The 26,769-nt window shown below is 41.8% G+C and overlaps 1 protein-coding gene across 2 annotated transcripts; it reads right to left on the reverse strand.

Moving 5' to 3' along the window:
• Positions 1-401: 401 nt before the first annotated feature.
• Positions 402-18,273, reverse strand: LOC113438806 (cytochrome P450 3A9-like). 2 transcript variants are annotated; one of them, XM_026704350.2, is made up of 13 exons: positions 17,992-18,273; positions 15,312-15,405; positions 14,514-14,566; positions 14,264-14,363; positions 12,526-12,639; positions 11,962-12,050; positions 10,476-10,624; positions 9,307-9,434; positions 7,987-8,074; positions 6,325-6,485; positions 3,978-4,204; positions 2,381-2,543; positions 402-1,014 (listed from the first exon to the last, which is right to left on the reverse strand). In XM_026704350.2, exons 1-13 carry the CDS (start codon positions 18,060-18,062, stop codon positions 934-936), a joined length of 1,518 nt encoding a protein of 505 aa, XP_026560135.1. In that variant the 5' UTR covers positions 18,063-18,273; the 3' UTR covers positions 402-933. The 2 variants fall into 2 exon arrangements, with proteins under 2 accessions (XP_026560135.1, XP_087798108.1); XM_087941982.1 differs by lacking the exon at positions 15,312-15,405 and having other exon boundaries at positions 17,992-18,197.
• Between the last annotated feature and the right edge of the window lie 8,496 nt (positions 18,274-26,769).

Consider the following 26,769-nt stretch of genomic DNA (forward strand, 5'->3'; position numbering starts at 1 on the left):
TTTCTATCCTGGCCTGACTGGACTCTGATTTTGAACAGTTCTGCTCTTTTCCCGTTGGCTACTCCAATTGAGGAAGAATTTTGTCCACTTCACTTTGGGGGTAAAGATATGGAATACGATTCAGTGGAGTGACAGAGAGAAAACCTGAGTGGCAAAACAAAACAAGTCAGGAAAAAACGAAAGTGGCAGATTTCATCCATCTTTAGGAGTAGGGATCTTCATGCTAGTTAAATCTCCTACAATTATCTACAAAAAGAGAGACAGAGAGAGACGGAGAGTGAGAGAGAGAGAAGAGAGAGAGAGAGACTGAGACAGACAGACAGAGAGAGTTGGAGAGTAAGAGAGGAGAGTTCATAATAGCCAGGTAAAATCCATTTTCCAGTTTTTTTAAAAAATAGTCCTTAAAATTTTATTTTTATTTTATTTATTTATTTATTTTGTCAAGCATGTTTTAGATAACAGATATAATTAGGAACATGATTATGGGGACGTGAAATGGATACGAGTAAAAGGGAGACATTAGGACAGGGTCGGTAGGTACGACTGGTGCACTTATGCACGCCCCTTACAGACCTCTTAGGAATGGGGTGAGATCAACAGTAGACAGTCTAAGGTTAAAGTTTAGGGGCTTTGGGGGAAGAGACCACAGACTCGGGTAATGCATTCCAGTTATTGACCACTCTGTTGCTGAAGTCGTATTTTCTGCAATCGAGTTTGGTATCCATTGTCTGCTCTCGTATTGTTGTGGTTGAAGCTGAAGTAGTCATGGACAGGTAGGACATTGTAGCAGATAATTTTATGTAATACGCTTAGGTCAGTCCAAAGGCGGCATCGTTCTAAGTTGTCTCAGTTCTAAGGTGTAGTTCTAAGTTGTCAAAGTTGCATAGAAACTCCATTAAGGGCCGGGGGCGGGGGGGAAATCCCTACCTCGGTTTAGACTCTGTGGATGATCTTCAAGATGATGGGTTTTGTAGGCCTTCTGAAGAGCCCTTTTGTGGAAAACACCAATGGGATCTGCAACAGGAAAGACATGAATAAGATGTGTTTAAATACAAGGAAATAAAATGCAGTGGAATTCAGAGCAAGGCCTGGATTTCTATCATCTATTCATTCTACCAAGTATAATTCTATCGTTGGGTTTAGCGGGCTGGGAATGATGGGACTCAGAATCTACAAATTTGGAAGAATATACATTAGGGAAGGGTGTTGGATGTTTCCTAGGATTACTTCATTTGAGGGTAGGTTGCTGTTTTAAGAATTTCCAGTCTACGGATTGTCCATTCCAAGTGATTTTAGTGTGTTGGAGGATGAAATCTCATTTTGCCCTATAATATATTTCCTAATATATACCAATTCTTCATGGTTTGATTCTTGCCTTCCCATAATTGGACAATAAGTTTTTCTTTAGAAAAAAAAAAAAATAACACCCATAGAGAGAATCTATCCTATCTTCTGTAGCTTTAGTTGAAGATAAGTAGCTGGCCAATTCGTGGCTGACCATTCTTGGTGAAGCAGGGTTAGATGCGTCCTTCAGACATGATTCAGAAGAAAAGATCCAGATCTTGCATGAGTGAAGATCTTCACAATTCATTATGCAGAAACAAGTTGGACTAGCTTAATGAAGACCAATGGTTCTGCACTCATGGAGTAAAGTCCAAATCACTTGTTCTCTGTCCTTTTCATAGGAGGCTCAGGTATTGTTCCTGCCACTGATGTTGCTAATCACTAGAACTGATTATGTTACCTAGTTTGGTAATAAAATGACTGCAAGAAAACAACCAAGCTTACAGAGAGCACTGAGGACTTCTCATTTCAACCCTGAGCTACAAACATTCTCTCCTTTGTTAGCTGTTCCTATTCTCATGCTTTGAAGGGAGATTTCCTTACTCAAACTAGGTAACATCATCAGTGCTAGGGATTAGTGACATCAGTAGTAGGAAGAACACCTGAGCACTCCTCGAAAAGGACTGGGAATAAATGATTTGAGTTCTATATGGGAATATATAAATGTATTTCTACATTAGCAATGTATTTGCATTTCTCCCTTGTGGTGTTGGAACTTGGATCCATGCTACAAAAGAAGGACAGAGATGGGCCAAGAACACAGCTTTTGAATCCACGCTTCTATTTTCTTCCAACCGGGAAGGGAGAGTTAAGGGTTAAGCCTCCAAAAATGCAAGCGGCATCTTCCAAATACTTGGTGTTATGTGGGCTGCAGGTGAAGCGTTACCTGTCGAGCTTTTACACTCCAGAATAGCTGTCTGCATGACACTTTCATTCGATCTCCTGTCTCTGCTATGGTGAAAGAAAGACGAGGAGGGGGAGTTTGATGCCAACTTTTCCTTCTCTAGACGAACGCAGCTCTGTTCCTGATCCTCACCTGAGTTTCTTTGCAGGGCTGGAAAGTGAACCGTTGCATCAGGCTGGCTACAGCGGCCTTCATGGTAAGGAAAGCAAATCTCATCCCAATGCAGTTCCGGGGACCAGCTCCAAAAGACAAGTAAGTATAAGGATTGATCTTTTCTTTGACCTCTTTGCTGAATCTGTTGGGACAGGCCGACATTCCGTCAATTACAATAGTCAACCGCTGTAGGAAAAGGACAGGCAGAGCCTGGGGGTGGAGTCAAGAGAGCAATCAGCCTGGAATTGTTACATGCCCACAAACAGTCTAAGTCCAACCTGTCTCGAATTCCCTTAACTCTTATCTAGCACCAAATTAGTGCTCATTCTTGGGTGCAAGATAAAGGTTCCCCTCGCACATATGCGCTAGTTTTTTCTGGCTTTAGAGGGCTGTGTTCATCACTGTTACCAAGCCGAAGAGCCAGTGCTGTCTAAAGACATCTCCATGGTCATGTAGAGATGTCCAAAGACATCTCCATGGTCATGGTCATGACTAAATGCCGAAGGCGCACAGAACGTTGTTACCTTCCCACCAAAGGTGGTCCCTATTTTTCTGCTTGCATTTTTATGCGCTTTCAAACTGCTAGGTTGGCAGAAGCTGGGACAAGTAACGGAAGCTCACTCCGTGAAATGACACTAGGGATTCAAACTGCCGATCTGCCGATCTTCCTGCTCGACAAGCTCAGCATCTAAATCAGCTTAACTGGAGTTGAACACGTGATCTTAATTCTTCACACCTGACAACCACCAATTCATTCCATGAATGGACTGCCTCTCATTTCAGCAAGTTGCGCCTCTTCTGAATCTTCCCAGTGGTTCCTGGGACTCTTCAAAGGGGCCAGGTTGGAAGAGTCTTAGGATGGCACCATTAGCCCTTCAAGGGAGTCCAGACCAGGTAAGCAAAACCAGGAATACTAACCGAACTTTTACGGTGAGGTGACAGTAACAGAATCTTGCAAGTCTGAAATCTCTTTCTCTCCTCCTCTAGGTTTATGTTCAATAGGAAGGATCCTTTCTGAGATCCTTCCTTCAGCCCTATTCCTCCTCCGGATGTAGATGTCTCTTATCAGACCATTCTTTAGGCTGCAGCTACTTCCTTCCATCTCCCAAAGTTATTCTCACTGCCCGTTACAGGCACCTAATGTTTCTGCCTTACAAGCAAGCCAACTTTGGCCATTGCCAAGACCACCTAACAAGCTCTCCGTCTGGAAGATTCAACCCAAGTTGATGTTTGTACCATCGAGTCCAATGGTGGGATGCTGCCGGTTCTCACTGGTTCTAGTAAACCGGTAGTGCCAGTGAGACGTTGACGCCGCCCACCCGCCCTTTTCCTATGCTTTATTTCCTTTTTTTTGTGAGCGCATTGCCATGCTTCAGCTGTTTTACTCACCAGCGCTAAATACAAGGTCAGTTTTGAAGTTTAAAACGGGTGGTTTATGGAGGCTGTGCATGTGAAGCGCTCTCTCGTAGAATTGGTAGTAAAAGAAAAAAGGGTGAATCCCACTACTGGTCAAGTCATTGATTGCGACAACTGGAAGAATTAAAAAAAAAAAACCCAGAGAAATATCAAAGGGTACCTTTCAGGTCTAAATTGCTCAGGTTCGGGCCAATATTCTGGATTGAAGTGCAAGATGACAGGTGGAATTGTAATACCCATCCCTTTGGGAATGGTGATTCCATTTAATTTGATGGTGTTCTTGCACACTCTTTGAAGTCGTGTGGCGCCTGGATGTTTTCGGAGGGTTTCGCTAAGGACCATATCCAGATATTCTATTTGCATAAGAGCCTCATAGGTGATTGGAGCCTTTGAGAGAGAGAGAGAGAGAGAGAGAGACATTGAAAAAACTTGCCCCTGATCATTTTGTCCCTAACTAACCTTAAAAGTTAGTATCTGTATCTAAGCAGAAGAACATAAACTCATGTCCCAAAGGTGCTTTTTCAAGAGGCAACTGGACTTTCTGTTTTTTCTCTGAAGACATTTGGCTTCTCATCCAAGAAGCTTCTTCAGAACTTCTCCTTCAAGGTCTAGGGAGGTCTCCATCATCCAGATCATGGTTGTCCCAAAGATGCTTTTTCAAGAGGCAGTTGGACTTTCTGGTTTTTCTTTGAAGACGTTTCATTTCTCAACTAAGAACCTTCTTCAGCTCTGACTAGATGGTGGATGGATCCCGTCAGAGCTGAAGAAGCTTCTTGGATGAGAAGCGAAATGTCTTCAAAGAAAAAATAGAAAGTCCAGTTGCCTCTTGGAAGAAAACAAAAAAAGCAGCTTTGGGACAACCTTGACCCAAACATGATGGAGAATTTCCACAGACAAAAACTCACGGATTCATGGAAGTTAACTCCTGTGGCTCTCTAGATACATTCATGTGGTTCTCTCAATTTCCCACAGTCTTTCCTAGGATGTGTTTTGAATCTCCCAGTCTGGCCTATAGTCCTTGAAGTTCTTCTGAAGTTCTTTAGATAACAACCAGGTCCAATGCTTTGTTTGTTTAGAACCAACGTGCCTATCATCCCTGTCCTATTGTTTCTTTTATTTTTCTTTATTTTTCTGATATGTATCCATATATTCATAACTATGTTCTTACTTATACCTATTATCTTGTAAGCAATGGACAAAAATAAATAAATAAATAAGATAGAATATATTAGTCACTCAACTCCAATGGACTCTGGGTGGCCTACAAGACTGGGCAATCCATAAAAACAAATAAAAACATCAAATGAGCATCCCAGGCTGAAACCATCTTGTAAACCACACAGAGACCCTAAACAAACAATAATTCATCAACCGCAGGCCTGGGACCCAAGCCAGGTTAGCTGGCTTGCTCTTTGAGAGGACGACGTATCCACAACAGCTTGCTGTGTGCTGCGTTATCACATCCCTATCGCTGTGGGAGGTGACACAGTGTTACCATAGCAACATACTCACTATGGATTGCATGTTCTAAAGGTGCAAAGTATAAGATGTGTTTTATTGTTTCTTGTCATCATCATAGTTAGCAGGCTTTCCTTAATGCTTAGAATGTTCTTGAGGAGGCCATAAATTAAGGCTTTGGTCTAGGACTTATGCCATTTTTCCAGAAGAAAGCATCAATCCTTAATTCGGATAGATTAGATTTGGGTCTGTCATTGTTTAGCTGCTGATCTAAAGGAAACCTAACTATGCTTAAAGAGCTACTTCAATCAATCAATCAGAATAGAGATGGAAGGGACCTTGGAGGTCTTCTAGTCCAACCCTATACCAGTTCAGACAGGTGGCTGTCCAGTCTTTTTAAAAAAACCTCCAGGGATGAAGCTCCCACAACTTCTGAGGGCCAGCCCTTCCGCTGTTAATTGTTCTCACTGTTAGGAAATTCTCCTCAATTCCAGGTTGCTTCTATCCTTAATTAGTTTCCATCCACTGTTTCTTGATTTGCCTTCTGGTACTTTGGAGAATAAGTTGACGTCCCTCTTCTTGTAGTCCTTCTTTTCTCTAGACTAGACCAGAGGTGAGTATTCAGCAGGTTCTGACCAGTTCTGGAGAACCGGTAGCGGAGATTTTGAGTAGTTCAGAGAACCAGCAAATCCCACCTCTGACTGGTGGTTTTACAGTCTCCTTCCCCTGCCACGGCCACCAAAGCCACGCCCACAGAACCGCTAGTAAAATATTTTGAATCCCACCACTGGACTAGACATACCCAATTCCTGCAACTGTTTTTCCAATCATCTTAGTTGTTCTTCTCTGCACTTTTTTTCCAAAGCCTCAGCATCTTTTTTGTAACATGGTGATCAAAACTGGAGGCAATGTTCCATCATAACTAGTCATCTGGAATATTAGATATCCAGGTTACTGGATGCTTAATATTCCAGACAATAGGAATCAAAGCGGAGCTTAATGGACAGAGTCGAAAAAGCCTCATCACATCAGAATTGAGGGCCACCAACCTTGTTAGGCAGAACTTCGTCAATCGCCTCCTGAAGTTTTAGCTGTATGTCAGGACGAACGGCCAGTTCATACATCAAGTAGCTGAGGGCGCTGCTGACCGTCTCATAGCCAGCAAAAATGAAGATAATTGCTTGAGACAGAATTTCACTGTCAGTCAAGCCTACATGAAGAAGGGAAGAGAGAAAAATTGAAGGCCACTTTCGGATGCCTTAACTTTAGTGGTAGTATTCAGCAGATTCTGACCAGTTCTGGAGAACCGGTCACAGAAATTCTGAGTGGTTCAGAGAACAGGCAAATACCCCCTCTGACTGGCCCAGCCCCCAACTATTCTCTGCCTCCCATTGAATCCCAGCTGATCGGCTGGGTCTCCTTTGGTTGCCCTGCACAGGAGAACAGAGCTGAAAAGCAGGTCGGTGGGGTGGGTGAGGGAAAGGCATTTTGCAGTAACCTTCCCCTGGAGTGGGGTGGGAATGGAGGTTTTACAGTATCCTTCCTGTCAGGATTCCAGCAATCGCCCTAATTAAATCATGGTGTAAGGAATCCAGAAAGTATCCATGATGTCAATCACTCCGAGACATATTCTCTCCAATTGATTTATTTAGGAACAGATCTGGTACGTCTAAGGCAATTTCCCAAAGTGAAAGTATTTCCGCGCCGTTACACAGAATCCACCTTCTATCCTCCCACTTCTACACTTCATAAATCACGAGAACCAATTGACTGCAACTGGAATTTCTTAGTACGACATACAGAATAACCTTGAACTTTTCAACTCTTCCACCCCCCTTGAATTATGTGGCAGCTGAATTTAAAAGCTGACACACGATTCTCGAGCCAAACTTCAAAAAGCTTCAAAAGGATTCATTAGAGGCGACCTGCTGGCCCTGCCCTGTATGAAGCCAACTCTGGCCTATGTCGTTCACAGTCCCCTGTGACCCTGTTCCCCTCCCCTCCCCCCCAGGTGTGTCATAAATCAGATTCTCCAATTGAGTGCCTTCACGGGCTGGGTGTCACCATTCACGTTCTCCAATTAAATATATTCCCGGGCAAAAGCTCTGGTATTTTAGTTACAATCTTTGAAAGATAAGAGTTGGAATGTACTTTTGCTTTCAAACAGCTTCACTGCTTGTCCAGATTTCCTTCCTCCACCCATTTTTTTTTTTATGGCAACTACTAAAACAGGCATAGGAATGTTTTACGAGTTGACACTTCTCCTGCCATGCCCACCAAGCAATGCCACACCCACCAAGCCACACCCACAGAACCAGTAGTAAAAGAATTTGAACCCCACCACTGCCTAACTTACTGAACATTGGAGAAGGTGCACAAGGTTAGAGTCATCTTTCTTTAGTGACCCATTGGTGGGGCACCCTTTAGCATGGTTTCCTACTAAATTTAACTGAAGTTTATATAGACAGGATCGAGAAATTGTAGACTGCATCCAAGAAGATTTGGACTCTTTTGAAGGTTTCCCTCAAGCCCACTAACTTTACTTAAAAATATTTCTAAACTGTCTCAATGCTTTTTTTTTTTCCCCTTTCATGGAGAGGTTTGTCCGTCTCGCACAAATAGATTTTTTAATTCCCACACTAGGAGACTTAGCAATGAACACTGATTCTGGTTTGAAGATGTGATCGTCGACGATGATTTCAAATTATTACCTTTATAGGTGTGATTCACACCATTCATCTCGTGGCTTGTCAGGGAGTTTTGAGAGTCCATCATCAGTTGCAAGAAATCCACTCTTCCCTGAAATAATAAAATTTCAGAATGCTTTGCTCCTTGGCAACCTGGCCAACAAAGAGTGTGGTATTTACGCAATAGCAACAACTTCAGAGTGTTGATTACAACTATGCCATTTGATTCAGGAAGGATCCTCTCGTTATTCCCAGGTCAGTGGTTGTAATGCTGCAGTTTAATTTTACAGGGATTTAATATGGGAAAGAATTGGATATGCTTATACCTAAAATGGAATGCTATGTTTTGTTTTGAATCTAACAAAAGATGGCTGGTCCTGCTCAGGATACAACCACATTTGAGTCAACCAAAATCCTAGAGATTTCCATCGCAAAAGTTGGTTGTATCGATCTTATGTTATGTATTTATGGCGTTCCTTTGCGCAAGAAGCCCAGTATGTCCAAAAAAAATTGTTACATTATGACTTTTTTTTCTATACTATAATTGAAATGCCCCAAATCCCAGGAAGAAATTCATATGAAATCAGAACAATAGTAGTCCAGCCCTGAAGAATGGTTTTTGTGTTCAGATGCCTGAATCTCAAAATGAAGCCTTAGCACCATTCAAAATTCTTATTTTCCAAAAAGTAAGTAAAACAAACAGACAGGCCTTCTTAGTGAGATAAGAAAGCTCACCAAACAGTTCTCTAAACTAGCCTTTTTAGATACAGAATGCAGAATAACAGAGTTGGAAGGGACCTTAAAGGTCTTCTAGTCCAACCCCCTACTCAAGCAGGATGCCCTAAACCATTTCAGACAAATAACTGTCCAGTCTCTTCTTACAAACCTTCGGTGATGGAGGATCTACAACTTGGGGAGCCAACCCATTCCACTGGTCAATTGTTCTTCCTATCAGGAAATTTCTCCTTAGTTTTTGGTTGCTTCTATCCTTGATTAGTTTCCATCCATTGCTTCTTGTCCTGCCCTCAGGGGCTTTGGAGAATAAATTGACCCCCTCTTCTTTGGGGCAGCCCCTCAAATATTGGAACGCTGTTATCATGTCACTCCTAGTCCTTCTAGAGAAGATATACCCACTTCCAGCAACCGTTCTTCGTATGTTTTAGCCTCCAGTCCCCTAATCATTTTTGTTGCTCTTTGAGACAGTTCCTCAAATATTGTCTCTTTGTTTACAATTAACTATGAAGCTACTTAGCTTGGAAACGATTACAGATTACAGATATGAATTCCTGATTCTTGGTGGTGGTGGGGTTAGAATTCACTTAATAGTTGAGGTTTTCCCCTTACCTTTTCCCCCTTCTGGGACCTCTTCTCTTTCAATTTTGTTATGGATCTTGCGAAGAAGTCTATGGATTCGTTGGAAAATATATTTAAGTTCATCTTCTCAAGAAGAGGCTTTAACCATGGGGCGACATCTGGCAAGAGAGGAGAAAGTGTTAGAAGAAGCCTGCAGATGAAAAGAGCAACTAGGTTGCGGGTTGCTTTCAGGCAGAAAGAGAAGGTTATCAAGCCCGGGAACATTCACCTGAGTGGAAAATGGAGTGGTGAGATTATTTATTTAAAGGGGGAAAGTGGCTGTGAGATTCAGTGCCATCAGCCACGCAAAATGGTGCAGACAGAAAACACACCCAGAAGTTCTAACTTTATTGTAAGGTTATACTAACAGAATCTTTCAAGTCTGGAGATACCTGTCATGCCCTTGGTGGAGACTGACTCTGAGGGAGAGGAGGAACAGCCAACAGGGAGTGGAAGTGTGGCTCCGGAGGTGGTGGAGGAGGCTGGGGAAGGACAGAGGCCAGCTGGGCAGTCAGAGGAGGACCCAGGCCTATCCCCTCTCCATCCTAGGGCATGCAGGGCCGAGAGGATAAGGGAGAGATGTGGTCTACTCAGAAGGAGAGGGCCTTAATCCTCTTCATGGGCTGCAGCTGTGACAACTGAATAAGAGTATGGACCTGCATAGGGGCAAGTGCCAGAAACAAAGCATGGAAATATCTCTAGTTTATGGTTCCTCTCTGAGTTTGGCGTGAGTTATGTTAATTGTGGATGTCCTCCAGCCCTTATCTTGCCTGGTTTGTGCTGCTTTTTCCCTTCTTTTTCCCTGTTTGTGTGGGAGTTTTTTGGCTTCCTTCAAGAATATTCAGAGCTTGGAAGCAAAGTGAAGGAATAAAAGGGACTTCACCTGTTTTCTGTGACTGTGCTTGTTTTGTATCTCACCCTGGGTCATCACAATACCCCTCTTCCTCTGCCTCGCCTTTACAGTCTAAGACACTAGGATCCCTTCTGAGCTGTTGGCCATTTCCCTATTTCTTCCATGGTCTCAGCTGCCTCTTATCTGACCATTGTCTTCACCTCTTCCTCCCCTCTCCCAAGGCCATTCTCACAGACCATTACAAGTGCTGAACCTTGTCAGCGGTTACGAAGAATGAGTTTCAAAGCTGAAGGTAGAACCAACCTACATGATAAAAGGAACAGCGGAGAAAGTAAGCTACTTGTCATCAGTTTCTGCACCTGTTGGACAAAGGGGTCTTTGGGATTGTTTATGGAGTCCGTGTTGATACCAAAAGAGGTGCTTGTGATCACATCCATGCTGTAGGTGCCGAAGATTCTGCACAAATGCAAGGCACAAGTGGTCAAAATAAGGAAGAAGAAGGAAGAAGGCCCTCAACTGTCCACCTGAATCTTCCATCTCTACATGTCAAACTTTTATGCCTGAACATTTTCTTTTTAGGTGATCTGGATCTGCTAGATTTCAGTGTGCTCTTTGATCTAGTTTTTCAACATTTGGAGGTAGAACATGAACTTTGAGACCTGGATTTTAAGCTTGATCAGGCACTATGGGACCTACTGCAGCAGAGGGGAGTTTCTATATTATTGTCTTCTAAACTGGGATCTTGAAGTACTGCCAGATTAAGATGATTTAGGGCTTGATGATATCGTGGCTTACCTTCAATGAACCTGTTTGGGTTTTTTTGGTCCATTTGTGAGGGGTCCTTGGTGCTCTCTGAGCTGGGTTATTTTCTTACTTTCTTTTCATCACCCAAACTAGGTAACATCATCAGTGCTAGCAGTGAAACAGCCATGCTCAGAGAGCAGCAAGGACCCCTCCTTTCAATTTTGAGCTACAAATATTCTCCTCTATTGTCCATTTGTCTATCTACCACAAGATAGACAAATGCACGAGTCAAAAAGAGGGCTGTGAAAATATTTACAGACCCCTCACATCCCAGACATAAACTGTTTCAACTCCTCAAAACAACACTATAGAGCACTGCACACCAGAACAACTAGACACAAAGACAGTTTTTCCCCGAACACCATCACTCTGCTAAACAAATAATTCCCTCAACACTGTTCAACTATTACAAAGTCTGCATTACTATTATTATTCATCTTCTCATCACTCCTTATCACCCATCCCCTCCCATTTGTGACTGTAGGACTGTAACTTTGTCACTTATATCCTTACAATTTATATGGACTGTTTCCTAGTATGATTTGATTGCTTATTGTACCCTATGACTATTATCAAGTGTTGTACCTTATGATTCTTGACTATTGACTAAGTATCTTTTCTTTTATGTACACTGAGAGCATTTGCACCAAGACAAATTCCTTGTGTGTCCAATCACACTTGGCCAATAAGGAATTCTAGTCTAGTCTAGTCTAGTCTAGTCTAGTCTAGTCTAGTCTAGTCTATTATCATCCAATTTATCCAAAGCAGACTTCATAGTTTGGAATCCTAGAGGACAGTTCTATAGGATCTCTATTGTCATCTGCGATTTCCTCTTCTTCCACAAGTTTTTGTTGCTATCACCCTCAAGTTTTCTCTTTTCCAGGCATCCCTAGTTGTCACCTCAAGAAGTCAGTTTCCAAATGAGGGACCATCCAGCCCACACAGAGGTGAATGGACCATCCAGCCCACATGGTCAGGCTGTTACTCACTGTTTAATGTCCACCAGTTCATCTCGATCAGCTTTCTTCTGCAAAAGCACTGATAAATTTTTCACATAGCTCTGAATGATGGGAAGCATCTGAGGGAGAAGAAGAGGATGGAGAAGCACAAAAATACAAGTGAGGGAAAAAGAGAACCTATTGTTTTGTCCAGAGGTAGCATTCAACCGGTTCTGACCAGTTCTGGAGAACCGGTAGTGGAAATTTTGAGTCGTTCGGAGATCCGGCCAATCCCGCCTCCGACTGGCCATGCCAACCCCATCTCTTCTCCATCTCCCGAGTCCCAACTGATCGGCTGGATCTTCTTTGGTTGCCTTGCACAGGAGAACGGAGCTGGAAAGCAGGTTAGTGGGGTGGGGAGGGAAGGGGGATTTTGCAGTATCCTTCCCTTGCCATTCCCACCAAGCCACACCAACCAAGCCACACCACGCCCACCAAGCCATGCCCACAGAACCATTAGTAAAAAAATTTGAATCCCACCACTGGTTCGGCCCTATAGCCAAACCAGGGATGGCGCACAGCCATAATGCTGTGGTTCTCCCTCTTACCCCTCACCTCTTTTAACTTTCCACTGGTGAAAGTGGGCGAAAGCACTGTCCGAATTCTCTTCCACTGCTCATCTTCTGCTGTCACAATGGATGTATTTAACTGGCCCCGTGGAAAAAAATTCTAAGGAGCACATTTGAGAAAGACAGAAAAACGGATTTGCATCACACATTCGGTGGGGGGGGGGGGAGAGGGGGAAACCAGGTTTTTGAACACACCATTGTGATGTCCATCTTGACTACCCCTGTCCTTAAAAATAGGCAAAACCTATAACAGCAAAGTTATAAATCTCAACAAACCCTACAATTCTACAAAAGTCCATGATGAAATATTGCTTCTGCCCCTACTTGACGATCTAGGCTGGGATAGATATTGGCTTGCAGGCCCTTGTTAACCAAGTCAGGTGAAAAACCAAGCAAAACCAAGATATGATGCTAAGTATAGTTACAATTTACAAGTTGATTGCATTTGCTTAAAGGGTGAGAGAGTTGAGTGAATGCTTACCTGTTTGTGTTTCAAAGGGTTTTGCCAGCCTAGAAACTCTCATCAGTGTGCAAACACAATTTTTATAGTTTCAAGGCAATCTATCTACACCAACTTCCAAGCAAGATTCCCATCTCCACTTTTAACTGGTTGATGCATCAGGCCAGGTCCTTCCTAAGTTTCTTCCTTTAAGCAAACTAGGGCTTCTCCTTATCTTTTATCTTATCTTATCTTATCTGATCTGATCTTTGTATTTATTTATTGCTTGCTTGCTTGCTTGAATTTATATTGATGCCTATTCGCCCATGGTGACTCGAGGCGGCTTACAGAATATTTAAAAATAAAAATAAAAAATGAAAACTAACAAAAAGAATCAAATAAATTTATAAAGTACAATAGAACAAAATCTGAAAAAAAAATAATAACCTCCCAACTCCCACCCCGAATTATTTCCTAAGTAGAAACTCTTTCCTCCTTCCCCCAAGGTCATTCACACATTCCATTACATCCTGATCACATAAGCAGGGACTTCTGGAATGATAGCAAGGATGGCATTAACCTGACTTGGAAGTATGGGAAGAGAATGTTCCATAGGGAAGTTACTATTGGAGAAAAAGCCCATGTCCTGGGACCCACGTAATGTAGGTCCCCAGCAGTGGGGTGCCTACAAGATACCTTCTCTTGGGTTGTAATCAGGGGTGGGATTCTACCAGTTTGCACCTATTCTCTAGAACCGGATGTTCTAAGCAGTTCAGAGAACCGGTTGTCAGAAGAAATTGCTGGGCTAATCCTGTAAGGAAGGCAGGAAGGAAACATTCTGGTGTTGCTTACAGAAACTACCTCTCTGTTAACCCTTATTACATTCTTGGCAGGACTAGACTTCCTGTCTCAGGAACATCTCTGGAGTTTTTTTCCCCTCCTTTGCTGGTACTTTGCTTGTGTGGAGTGACCATTCAAAGTTACAATGGCACTGAAAAAAAGTGACTTATGACCCTTTTTCACACTTACGACCATTGCAGCATCCCCACAGTCATAAGAAACCAGGCGAGGAGATGCACGCCTCGATGTGAGTGATGTTGAGTTGGCCATGCCCAGCCAATAACATGAGCACCAATCCACACCCATCACCGAAGCTACTCTCACAGAACCGGTTGTTAAAAAATTTGATTACAACCCCCTGGCTGTAATTAACGCACTCTGATTCAGTCTATAATCAAAGCATTTTTCTCAACGTTGTCAAAATATTTGCAAAGTTGAAACTCACCCCACGATTCAGGAAGGTGGAATAACTCTCTTTTACCAGTATAATTTTAATTAGCTCAGGGTCCGTTATGGCCAGCATCGGCTGTCGTCCCTCATAAGTCCTAGAATAAATGGTCAATGGGTTAGCTGAAGTATAACAATGGTTATATATATTCATATATACATGATTCATATATGAATCCCCTCCTTCATATATCTATGAACAAGCACAGAAAGTTTGTGAGTTGAATAGGAAAAGAATCAATACTCACCCCCAAATTTTACCATATTTTTTAAAACAGGCTATATCAAAATTGGTTCTTCCCTGTAAGAGAAAAAAATTAAGAATGAGTGTCAAAGGCAAAACGACCCTTTGTAGCTCTGAGGTCAACTCTCTTGTAACTCATTCCTTGCCATAAAATCCACAGCACAGATTTGCAAACATCTCTAATCACTGGTAATAAGGAATAGCTTAATAGATAATCCTCAACTTACAACAGTTTGTCTAATGACCATTCGAAGCTACAATGGTGCTGAAAGGAGTGACTTATGACCACAGTTCCCACTTATGACCGTAGCAGCATCTCCAGGGTCACGTGGTCAAAATTCAGATATTTGGCCAGTGGCTCATTTTTAGAATAGAATAGAGCAGAATAACAGAGTTGGAAGGGACCTTGGAGGTCTTCTAGTCCAACCCCCTGCTTAGGCAGGAAATCCTATACCATTTCAGACAAAGGGTTATCCAATGTCTTCTTAAAAACCTCCAGTGTTGGAGCATTTGCAACTTCTGGAGGCAAGTTGTTCCATGGATTAATTGTTTTAACTATCAGGAAATGTCTCCTTAGTTCTAAGTTGCTTCTCTCCTTGATTAGTTTCCACACATTGCTTCTTGTCCTGCCCTCAGATGCTTTGAAGAATAGCTTGACCGTACACCATTTCTGACAGAGGGCAGTCCAGTCTCTTCTTGAAAGCTTCCAGGGATGAAGCCCAGATCTTAAGAGATTTGAACCCTCCCAGAAATTTAAGCATGCCCTTCAACCCGTGCCAATAAAAATAATCTGCAAACTTACATGACGAAGATAGAAAGTGGTACCTATGAAAGGAAGAGGCATGGGGCCTGGAATACCCAACTTCCTGAAGACTCCATAAGGCCAGATGCCATATCTGTAAAAGGAGAACATATTTTTTTTCAGGGTTGAAGAGGGTCTGAATATGGATGGAGAAGTTAGTGGTGCAAGAAAAAACTCTCATTTTTTTAACAGTCTGTTTATATAATTTTCACATTACATGCATAAGTCCTTAGTGAACAGCATATGGTCTGGATCATTTTATTTATATATAATAATACTTTTCCTACCCCGGATTTCCACCTCTGCTATCCAACCATTTATACAAAAAGTGCCATGTTCAAAAATGCTCTGTCTCTTCTTTTTCTTTTCTTTGTAGTGACAATCTGTTCCTTTCTGCACCGTCTAAAAAAAATTTTTTTTTTAAATTACATCTTCTTCTGTAGGTGTTTCCTCCTTTTTCCAATACTGTGCAAATATAATTCTGGGTGGTCCAAGGAAAGACTCGTTTTAATCCCACTTGGCCTGAAGGCCCCGTTTGATTGGATTGGCTGCACTGGCTGTAAGTGCGAGGACTGGTCATAAGTGGTCTTTTTTTTTTCCCCAGGGCTGTTCTAACTTCAAACAGTCACTAAAACATAGGTTGTAAATTAAGGAGTATCAGTAGCTGCATCAGGAACCTTCACGGGTATCACACTGAATAATGGGATTTTGCCAATTTAACCCTCGTTCACAGATTGCATCACAGCCAGGAAGAGGAAACGATTTATTTTAGCCTTAGTAAGGCTACACCTAGACTACTGCATCCAGTTTTGGTCACCACACTTAAAAAAGGTGTTGAGACTCTAGAAAGCGTGCAGAGAAGAGCAACCAGGATGATTAGGGACTGGAGTCTCAAACACACAATGAACAGTTGCAGGAACTGGGCTTGGCTAGTCTAGGGAAGAGAAGGACCAGGGGAGACAGGATAGCAGTCTTCCAGAATTTGAGGGGCTGCCCCAGGGAGGAGGAAGGGGTCAAGCTATTTTCTGAAGCACCTGTAGGCCAGACAAGGAATAATGGATGGAAACTGAAGAAGGAGAGATTCAACCTAGAAATAAAGATAATTTTTCTGATGGTGAGAACAATTAAACAATGGAACAGAAGTTGCCTTCGGAAATTGTGGGAGCACCATTACTTGAGACTTAAGAAGAGATTGGACTCCTGTCTGTCAGAAATGGTGTAGGGTCTCCCACTTTGGTGGGGGGTTGGACTAGATGACCTACAAGGTCCCCCTCCAACTCTGATTATCTGTTATCAGTTCTGCAAATCTGCAAACAGATCAATGCACTGCTTGAAGCACCACCTCGGTTTTGCTGCTGATTTAAAAAATAATAGTTTCATTCTGTTTGGAAAAAAAATGGCTTAGCTATTTAAAAAAAAATGGCAAAGCAACCCTTCATAAACAGGACACAAAGTTGGAACACAAGATCTTTCACAATCTTCGCCAGAGGCGGTCCAACATGTTCATGTTAATAAGCATTGAATCTGGCACGATATGTGTGTGTGTGTGTGTGTGTGTGTGTGTGTGTGTGTGTGTGTGTGTCCCCATGCTGGCAACATCTTCCTCCATGCTTTCTGCCATAATGATGTTGTAAGGCTGTTTAATAAGCACCGGCCTGTTGATAATCGGGGGCTATTGCTGCTTCAGCGGAAATCTTCGGAGAGAGATAACCTCGAGGTAAAAGCAATCATTTCATAAAGAAAGAGGGGACCTGGACTAGAAAGAAACCTTAAAAGCTCGAGCAAAAAATATCATTTTTTTTTTAAAAAAAGACAAGTTTTCTTTTAGACCTTCCACCAGCTCAAGGCAAAAAGGAAAGTGGGGAGAAAATAAAATAAAAACAAAAATGCAACTTAGAGACATATTTCTTGCTGAGAAATCAGAGCTGAGCTAGCTTTTCTGGCAAGAAATCCTGCAGATATCCATCCGGGAAGTTTCAATCTGAACTTCCTGATGTTTTCTACTTGATTTTTAGGTAGGGCACATCAGCAATGGGTAGTGGAGGATCTAAAGGACTGAGTTGCTGTCACCAAACATCAAAGGTTCTTTGATAACTACTTAATGGTCTTAATGGTGAAGACCCTCAAGTAGAATCTATCAGGCTAGAAGTCAAGAACCTGATAGAATGGGCTCTACTCAGCTTCCAAGCCCACCGTTGTAAATAAATGTGTTCTCCATCACAATTCAAATTTTTAAATTCCTTGCAGAACATTTGGGGAACCAAGTAGGATGCCAAAGCAATGGGCTTCTGTAGAAGTCTAGTTTCACCAATAGTAGATCAAGTCAACTAGAATACGCAAAGATTGCGTTCTTCTCTTTCCATAGTGAAAACTAGGTGCCATGGAACAAAACAGTGTGTGGAATTTGGTTCTAGCTCAACAATAAAACTGTGCAGACTAAACAATCCTACTTCAGTGTTGGATATCTTCAATCAAAGCTAGAAAAGAGACTCAGAAAGGTTGACAAGATCAGTTAAGATGAACCAGAGGCTAAAGTTATTAGAAGAACTTTGTTTGATAGTAGACTATCACCCGTAAGATTTTATTTCTTTCTGTATGGGACATGAGGAAGGCCTCAACAGGAACTAACAGCAAACAAGGCTGAAATTCATGCAGGCAGAGGACATCATGTTTTACTTACAACATCAGAAGGCAAATGAATAAAGTCAGAAGCGCCCAAGTTTCTATGGAGAAATATGGAAGGTGATCCATCCTGGACTTCTGGGTTTCTTCTTCTGCTTTTGGAAAGATTGATCGTTCGAGGGGAAAAGGTGGAACAGAAAGTATTTCTGGTTCAAATTGTTGAGAATTGTCGCTCCTATTTGCCTTTAAAGTCAAGAGTATGTGAAATAGGTACGAAGGGACAATTTAGTTCATGAACCAGAGGTGGAGCCAAGTCAGCGCAGGAAAAACTCAGTTGCCCAGTCACAGTTCACGTAAGCCAATAATAAACTCCAGAGGTGAAAAGGTCTTGAAAATAATTGACTGAATTAATTTTTGCAAAATCTTCTTTTAATGGAAAAAAAAAGAATAGGACAAACTGGGTTTAAAAATGATATAAATCTGTAAAAACCAACAACGTTACCAAATCCCTTTCAAGCCTCAATAGGAGTTTATGACTGTCAGAGATGGCAAGCAATCTACAAAGCAAAATTATATGAAATGACAGCTGGCTATCAATAATGTCAACAATATCTACAAAATACATCAAATAGTGATATTACGAAGCCAGCACCAGGAGCTGAAACCTATTAACTGCCTCTACTTACACAAAAACTTGACAATATTGAAGTTACTGAATATAAAATAACTTCCAAATTCTGGACTCTTGGTGAAGACAGCCATGGAAGACATCTTGGAAAAACTAGGCAGAAATAATCAATAACATGGACACCAACACGTTTTAAGCCCAAAGACAAAGCAAGCATAAGAAAAACATTCCCAATTTTGTTGTTCTAACTTATGAGCCTCTGTCAAATTTCTAGTGTTGGTTTCCTGGCCTGGCCTCCTTTGAAGTCTATCAATCAAAAATGTAATTAGTGTCTGGATCCCTCTGTTTATGATTTATCATAGCAGGCATAGCTAAATGTCTGTGGAGATTTTCAGTCAACCAGGTCATTGGTTGTCCCAAAGGAGCTTTTTTCAGGAGGCAACTGGACTTTCTTTGTTTTTCTTTGAAGATGTTTTGCTTCTTATCCAAGATGCTTCTTCAGCTCTGATTGGATGGATGGAAGGATTTATACTCTTTGCAGACAGAGCTGGTCATTTGCATCCTTTTAAAGGGTCGTTGAGGCCACCTAGCTAAGTGTCTATGGAGATTCTCGGTCATCCAGGTCACAGTTGTCCCAAAAGGCTTTTTCAAGGGGCAACTGGACTTTCTGGTTTTTCTCTGAAGACATTTAGCTTCTCATCCAAGAAGTTTCTTCTTCTTCAAGGTCTATGGAGATGCTCAGTCATCCAGGTCATGGTTGTCCCAAAGGTTTTCAAGAGGCAACTGGACTTTTTCTTTGAGAACATTTCACTGCTCATATGATGTTTACCTGATGACACAAATAAACCTCCAAGTGACCTCAAAGACTCTCTAAAAAGGATGCAAATGACCAGCTGTCTGCAAGGAGTAGAAATCCTTCTGTTTCCCACTGTCCAATCAGAGCTGAAGAAGCTCCTTAGATGAGGAGCGAAACATCTTCCAAGAAAAACCAGAAAGTCCGGTTGCCTCCTGAAGAAGCACCTTTGGGACAACCATGACCTGGAGGACGGAAAACCTCCATAGACATTTATATTGTATGGTCATAGGAAATGGCTTTGAGTTTGTGCATGCAATGATGGTATTCCTGTATGCTTTATGTATTTTAATATTTTATATCTTGCTATAAGTAAACTCTCCTTAGGTTAATAATTAGACACACTGGGTTCAGGTTTCTTCTTGTGTTGGAAAATATCTCTGAGTGACCTGCCACACCATCTTTCTCCAGGGAGGAAATTGTAATATTGGGGGTTTCTAGTCTTGCCTTAGCCATGAAAGCAGGCAGGTGACGTTGGGCCAATCACCAGGAGATGGTGAGTTCTAGTCCCACCTTAAACCATGAAAGCTGACTCGGTGACTTTGGGCCAGTCCCTCTCTCTCAGTCCAGCTTACCTGACAGGGTTGTTGTTGTGGGGAAAATAAGATGGGGAAAGCGTGTTGGATAAGTTCACCACTTTGTTTATAAAAATAATAAAAGCAGGAAACAAGCAAAACCAATAAATAATACATTAATTAAAATCTGAAACCAATATGATTCAGGAGAGAGAGAGAAAGAGATTATGAAATGTGAAATGCTGCACTTGAAATAACATCGCGTGCAATTAACGCTAGCAAAACATGCTCATTCAATCCGTTCGTGGCCCTTTACTCTTCTTGGATAAGAATTCTGGATCTCTGCCATCTTCCAGGTGGAAAGTGGGATGAACAGACTGCGACAATGTCAAGTGAGTTCATGCCAGAAAAACGGTCAAAGGATGATGAATTAAGAGCTCTGGGTCAGGAAAGTTTGTGCTATGCAAAGTAGAAATTTCTGACTTGCTAGGAAAATATTGATCCAACATGGAAGAGAGCATCAGCTGATCCTTCCCACGCATTCAACCAGCAAAGAAATAGAATTTTTATTCCAACATCTCATGTAGCCCTGTTTAATTGAAAAGGGCTGCATCCGGCCAGGCTAAAGTAGGAAATACCGTTGCTACTGTAAAATCTTTCCTTTTGAGCACAACAAATTGCTAGATCTATCTTTCCTTTTGAGTCTAGTCCAGTAAGCTAATATCACTCAACAATAAATAAACTCAATCATTTTAATGGCCCCATAATCCCTTGCGGTTCCTTTTGCCAATACGGAGGTTTTTTTTTCAGCAGATATATTCTCAGTGTGCACAGAAAGAGAAATGTAAATAAATAAATTATCTCAATGAACAACAGAGTTGGAAAGGACCTTGGAGGAGACCTTCAGACAAAAGGCTGTCCAGTCTCTTCTTAAAAAACCTCCTGATTAATGGTTCTGTCAGGAAATTTCACCTTAGTTCTAGGTGGATTCTCTCAATTAGCTCCCCATGAATTTTTGAAAGCTCTCCTTCTTCTGTAGATTTTAGAGTTGCATTTATGAAAGTTATTCTGTGTTCCATTTTTGGCTGTAAGGGTGTTTTGCTATGTTTCTTACTTGCGATGGTGCTAACCACTCCAGAGAGGGTTGGCCAAAAGCAAGTGACCTCTATAGCGGTATGTAAGTAAATAAATACATTAAAGGTGCGGCTATGTTTGCAATGTTAGAAATACATCTGAGCTATTCCCATAAAATTATTTCTCTGGTGTGTACAGGGGGAGTACCATTTGGGTGTGTGGCCAATTTCTTGTACAGAAAAAATCAAGATGTGCACCAGACCACAAAACTTGGGAGCAGAGGGGCCAGATGGGCAGTCAGAGGAAGACCTAGGCCCATCCTCTCTTCATCCTAGAGCACGCAGGGAAGAGAGGATAAGGGAGAAATGTGAATGGCATGGTCTATGGGGGAGGAAGGGGTCCTGATCCCCTTCATGGGCTGCAGCTGTGAGGACTGTGTAAAAGGACAAACTGCGCATGGCCCAATGCTGGAAGCAAAACTTGTATTATTGTTGTCGGAGCTTCTCTATGTTTTGGCTTCCTCCCAACTGTGGTGGCTGCGTTATCTGGTAGAAGTCTGCAATTAATCATCCTTGCCTGCCGTAGTAATTCCTTCAGTGTGGTTTGTGTTTGTTTTTTTTATTTTGAATTAATTTTACTTTGGGTGCAGACTGCATTTACTCCCTCCATAAACTGTTTACTCCCTCCATAAACTGTTTTCTTTAAGAGTTTGATTTTGAAAGAGGGCGGAGCTGGCGTCGCGACGATATGGCATGTGATCTTGGAGGTCTGAGATCGCTGCTGATATCTTTGCTCCTGGACAGTCCTATTGGATCTAAACCATCCCGAAGAGATGGTGAAAGTGAAGAGCACATCCTGTCGATCCCAGAGATACCACAAAGTCCCTGGTAGATCCAGGAGAACTCCTTCTCCAAGTGTTGGAACTGTAGACCTATCTATCTTGAAGATCTCAAGAGAGGCACAATCGTTTTGAATAGAAGGAAGAACTTTGTGGGACGAGATGAACTCAGAAAAGGAACCAGTAGAAGGTTTAGGTTAAAGATGAAATGAGTTTAATGTTTCTGGACAGTAGGAATTTCTACTGAGAGTTAGAAATAGTACATTGTTTATTGGCACATGGGTAGATGTTCCAGTGACCTGCTAAGTCACCCATGAACAAATATCATCCAACAAATATTTAGCAACCCAATTTTTATGGTAAGACAAATTGTTCTTTCTGTCTTTCTTGCCTCCTGTGAATGCCTATAATTTCTAAATTTATATTCCACTATAATATAAAGGCTAACTTTTGTAATATTTGTAGATGTATTTGCGGATAAAGTAAAGACACATAATATAGTTTTTTTCGAAAACACTACCAAATGCAGGAGGTAAAACTGGGATAAAGGCAGCTTTGGAGCAAATTTACTTCTTAGTAGATCTGAAATCATAAATGCAACTTAAAAACATGTTCAAATCTTCTTGAAAAATAGGAGCTTTTTTAAAACAAAATCAGGTTTCTAAAGTTAATTGTATAAAAGCTATTGTACAGAAGCTATTGTACAGAAGAATTTGTAAGTGAATAATAGATTGATTGATTAAGTTTATGTTCTTCCTCTGGCAAATCTTAGGTAGTTATGGAAGTCAAGAGAAGTTAACCAGATGGGAATCTTATCCAGGAAGAGACACTGAAGTTAGGTGAAGGTCAAGAAAGGCAAGACGGAAGCTGCAACTATACAATTTCTTTGTGCATCACAGATACTACATATCCCAGACACTAAGCTTAGAATGATACTCAACAGTCTGAAGAATTTCTAGCAATCTGTGTTGTGGTTTAGCTAAAGGCAGAATCGCATAACAGAAAAATAATGTATTGGTCCTAGATCTAACAGCTTTTTGAGACATTTTTAAGACGGCTAATAGAATTGGAAACGCTAATTATCTAGTTATACGTGACAAGTATAGTTCCGAGATGGAATGCTGGGATAAAGAAAGTAAGAATGTAAATAAAAATGCTCCTTCAAAGCAGTAGAAGGACAAACTCCAGAATTATGTCTTCTTCATGGATTGGAGCCAGAGGTGGTATTCAGCCAGTTCTGACCAGTTCTGGAGAACCGGTAGTGGAAATTTTGAGTAGTTCAGAGAACTGGCAAAAACCACCTCTGACTGGCCCAGGCCCCCACCTATTCTCTTCCTCCCAGCTGATTGGCTGGGTCTCCTTTGTTTGCCCTGCCCAGGAGAACGGAGCTGGAAAGCAGGTTAGTGGGGTGGGGAGGGAATGGGGATTTTGCAGTATCCTTCCCCTGTCCAGCCCGCCAAACCATGCGCACAGAACTGGTAGTTAAAAAGTTTGAATCCCACCACTGATTGGACCAATCAAGATTCAGCATGGATAAGATGTTTCTTGAAGCCAATATTCCACCTCATAAGCTTTTATCATTATTATTGTGATTGTAGTTGTTACTTTTTCAGACTTCACAAAAGGTTAACAGAGTTCCTTCCAAGATGTTGCATACTAGAGATATTTCTGTAATATCCTTTCTATCATTCTGTAGGCATTCTCATCAAGACTACTACTTGGCATGGTGGTAATCCTTTGGTAGGTGTGAGTAAAGTAAATAGATAATAGATATATAATCTTGTCACCTCTGACTGTCCATCTAACTTGGCATGCAAAGTTATGTAGCGTAGTTTTAAAGTCTGGTGAGTCAGTGCTTTGAGCTTTTCTTGTCAACAAGTTTGTGTAGTCACGAAGTTCAACAAAGTTCAGGAGTGAGACAAAGAAGCTCTGCAGCCACCTGGATAACTGAGGTGACTGCCAACTATAAGTTCATGCCCAGTGCAAAGTCTACTCTGTACTAAAACCACCACCGAGGGCCATGAAAAGACTTTAGACCCCTGCCTGGAACTGTCAAAATCACTTGAAGAAAAAGTAAAAAGCCAGATACTGGACACCTTGGTTTAATCTGTCAAATCTCATTCTTAGTGTAATGTCATGGTCTTCCTGAGTCAGAAAATCATGGGATTTGCAATCCAGCACATCTGGAGATGCCGGCCTGAAGAAGTATTTTAAGTACTAGTGACCTTTGGTATTGGATGGCGGCAGTTGGGTTATTGTCAACTAGATCTGGAGATTGTGTAGATCTTAACTTTTAAACCTTGTCGAAGGAGGATAGGAAGACACAAAACTGGGGTGGCATCGAAGCAGGAACCTACTTCTGAAAGATGGTTATTACATTTCTTACATTGGTTCTGATCTTATTTATTCATTCATTTATTCATTCAATCAATCAATAAGTTTAGAAGATCACCCAATTTCAGTACGACTCTGAATAGCTTCTGGAGTTAACAATCAGAAGAAGAAGAAACATGATTCTAGGGCAGTATTTCTCAACTTTGGCAATGTGAAGTGTGGTGGACCTCAACTCCAAGAATTCCCACCTGCCTGGCTGGGGAATTCTGGGAGTTGAACTCTACCCCGCTTCAAGGTTGAGAAACATTGCCCTCGTGAGATATTGAAATAAATAATGCATAAGTATTACAGCCATTCATAGGGTTGTAATTCTTCCCAATTCTAATTTGTTCCTCAACCAAAACTCGGAGTCTTTGAAATCTTGGGCAATGGATGCTTACTCAGTCTTCAAAATTAAGGAATTGTTTTGATAGGTGTGCCATCAAAGAATTCTCAGAAATTAAAATAGGTTTCCTAACATCTTTGTTCGAGTTGTAACATGACGTCCATCTCAAGACAGCCAGCATATAAGACTGATATCTGAGACAGATGGGATTCAATGATGTCTGTCTGGCTGGCTGTCTGTCTGTCTGTCTGGCTGTCTGTCTGGCTGTCTGGCTGGTTGCCTGCCTGCCTGCCTGCCTGTCTGTCTATCAAAGAAAGTCAACTGAATAGTGAGGAATTGATTTGTCAGATACGACCGTTCCTTGAAAAAACAACATTTTAGAATTCGTACTTTACGCACGGCAAGAGAGAAAGCGGAAGCATCTTTCATGTGCGCGGTCTCCGATCTATTCTTCGCATCACCTGGCATGACCAAGTTCCAAATAGCACACTCTTGGAATGTGCTGGAATTCCTCTGCACTATTGAAACAGCGACATCTACGCTGGCTTGGGCATGTCGTGAGGATGGCCGATGGTTGGATTTTGAAAGACCTCCGGTATGGAGAATTAGTGCATGGAAAGCGCCCGAGAGGGAGACCAGGATATCTGCAAGAGGGATCTAAAGGCCTTGGGAATGGACATCAACAGCTGGGAAACCTTGACCTCTGATCATTCAGCTTGGAGGCTAACGAGGCAGAATGGCCTTCTCCAATTCGAAGAAGAGATACTCATTCGGCAGGCTGAGGCAAAGGGACAGTCCCGGAACCAGTGAAATCCGGGGGCTGGACAGAGGACAGACTGCATCTGTCCTCAGTGTGGAAGGAATTGCCCCTCTCGTATTGGCCTTGTTGGCCACACTAGATGCTGTTTTAGGACCTCTTTTCAGAGCACGTTACCATAGTCTCTCGAGACTGAAGGTTGCCCCTGTCACTCAGCCTTGGAAGAAAGCGAGCCCATTTTGAGAAAATGGGCTACTTTTCAGGAGATGCTAAAGTCGGTAGAGCCAACATCCTCTCCCAGTTTTGTTTGGTGTCATTTGTGAACACATTGCAATTGTGGTTCATGCATGTGAATGTAGCCAACTACGATAGTAGGCTCAACAAAAGTTTAAACAAATCGTGGCTCGCCACAACATTTAGAAACAGATCTCTACTCTACCTTCACTGATCACTTACTCACTCCTTAATATGTCCTAGGTTGGATGAGAGCAATGTGTCCTCCACAGAGCTGCCAATCAAGGTGGCTAGGAAGTAACCTTCTTAGATTGCTGATCTCGAGGTCTAGGAAATTCTCTCGGACTAGATCAGGTCTAGATTCGATAATGACATGGTATTTTCTCAACAAATTCAACCTTTTCCTAGCTTGTTCCCAGGCCTGGCTCAAAAGGCACAAACTCTTCCCTTATTGTAAGAACTCCACAAAGTGGTAGCGTTTAGAAAATTGAACTCGGTGTTTTGCACGTGTCTAGATTAACCTGCTAAATCGTGGTGATTCCTAAGAGACCTGAGATATTGTTTAAATTGGAGACGCACAGTAGGGCAGCCTCTGTCTCTATTATGCATTTTGAACGCTTTTGCGAGAATAAGTCGAAGTTGCATGGAGGGAAACACCTTCCTTTTTGATACTCGAGCTTGCTGCACAACATTGAGTATATTATCCTCGCTTGAGTAAACATCTCTTATATTCCAAGCAGGTTGGTCCTACACCCCTTTGACGCTAGTAATTAATCTGCTAGTGATTTTCTCAGGGATCTACATTGCTGCCTTGAATGAAGCACAGATTCTCTGACCTGTTTCCATTTAAAGGGAAGTTGGGGAGGTTGAAAATGGTATTTATTCTATTTATATTCTGCCTTTATTATTTTTACAAATAAATCAAGGTGGTGAACAGATCCAATACACCTTCTGTTTTCCTTACAATAATCCTGTGAGGTGGGTTCAGCTGAAAGAGAGGGACTGACCCCAAATCACCCAGCTGACTTTTATGCTTAAGGTAGGACTAGAACTCACCATCTCCTGGTGATTGGCCTAAAGTCGCCCAATTAATTTTTGTGCCTAAGGTAGAATTAGACCTCCCCATCTCCTGGTTTTTCCTTTGGGCAACCTTTCTTTTGCTCGCTTTAAAGTTGTAGCTTTCTACTAAAGCAACTCAAGAAGAAGAACAAAGTGAAA

This window comes from Pseudonaja textilis, chromosome 14 (genome assembly GCF_049901715.1).
Source record: "Pseudonaja textilis isolate UNSWEBS1 chromosome 14, rPseTex1.2, whole genome shotgun sequence".
NCBI classification, from domain to species: Eukaryota; Metazoa; Chordata; class Lepidosauria; order Squamata; family Elapidae; genus Pseudonaja; species Pseudonaja textilis.

What these genes read in the sequence shown, in the direction of transcription:
- LOC113438806 (XM_026704350.2), bottom strand. Translation starts at nt 18,062, where the DNA reads ATGGATCACCTTCCATATTTCTCCATAGAAACTTGGGCGCTTCTGACT. An exon ending in AAATATGGTAAAATTTGGGG is followed by an intron (nt 14,364 to 14,513) that starts GTGAGTATTGAT and finishes CATTTATTCTAG; the next exon opens with GACTTATGAGGGACGACAGC. An exon ending in GAGCAATTTAGACCTGAAAG is followed by an intron (nt 2,544 to 3,977) that starts GTACCCTTTGAT and finishes CTGTCCCAACAG; the next exon opens with ATTCAGCAAAGAGGTCAAAG.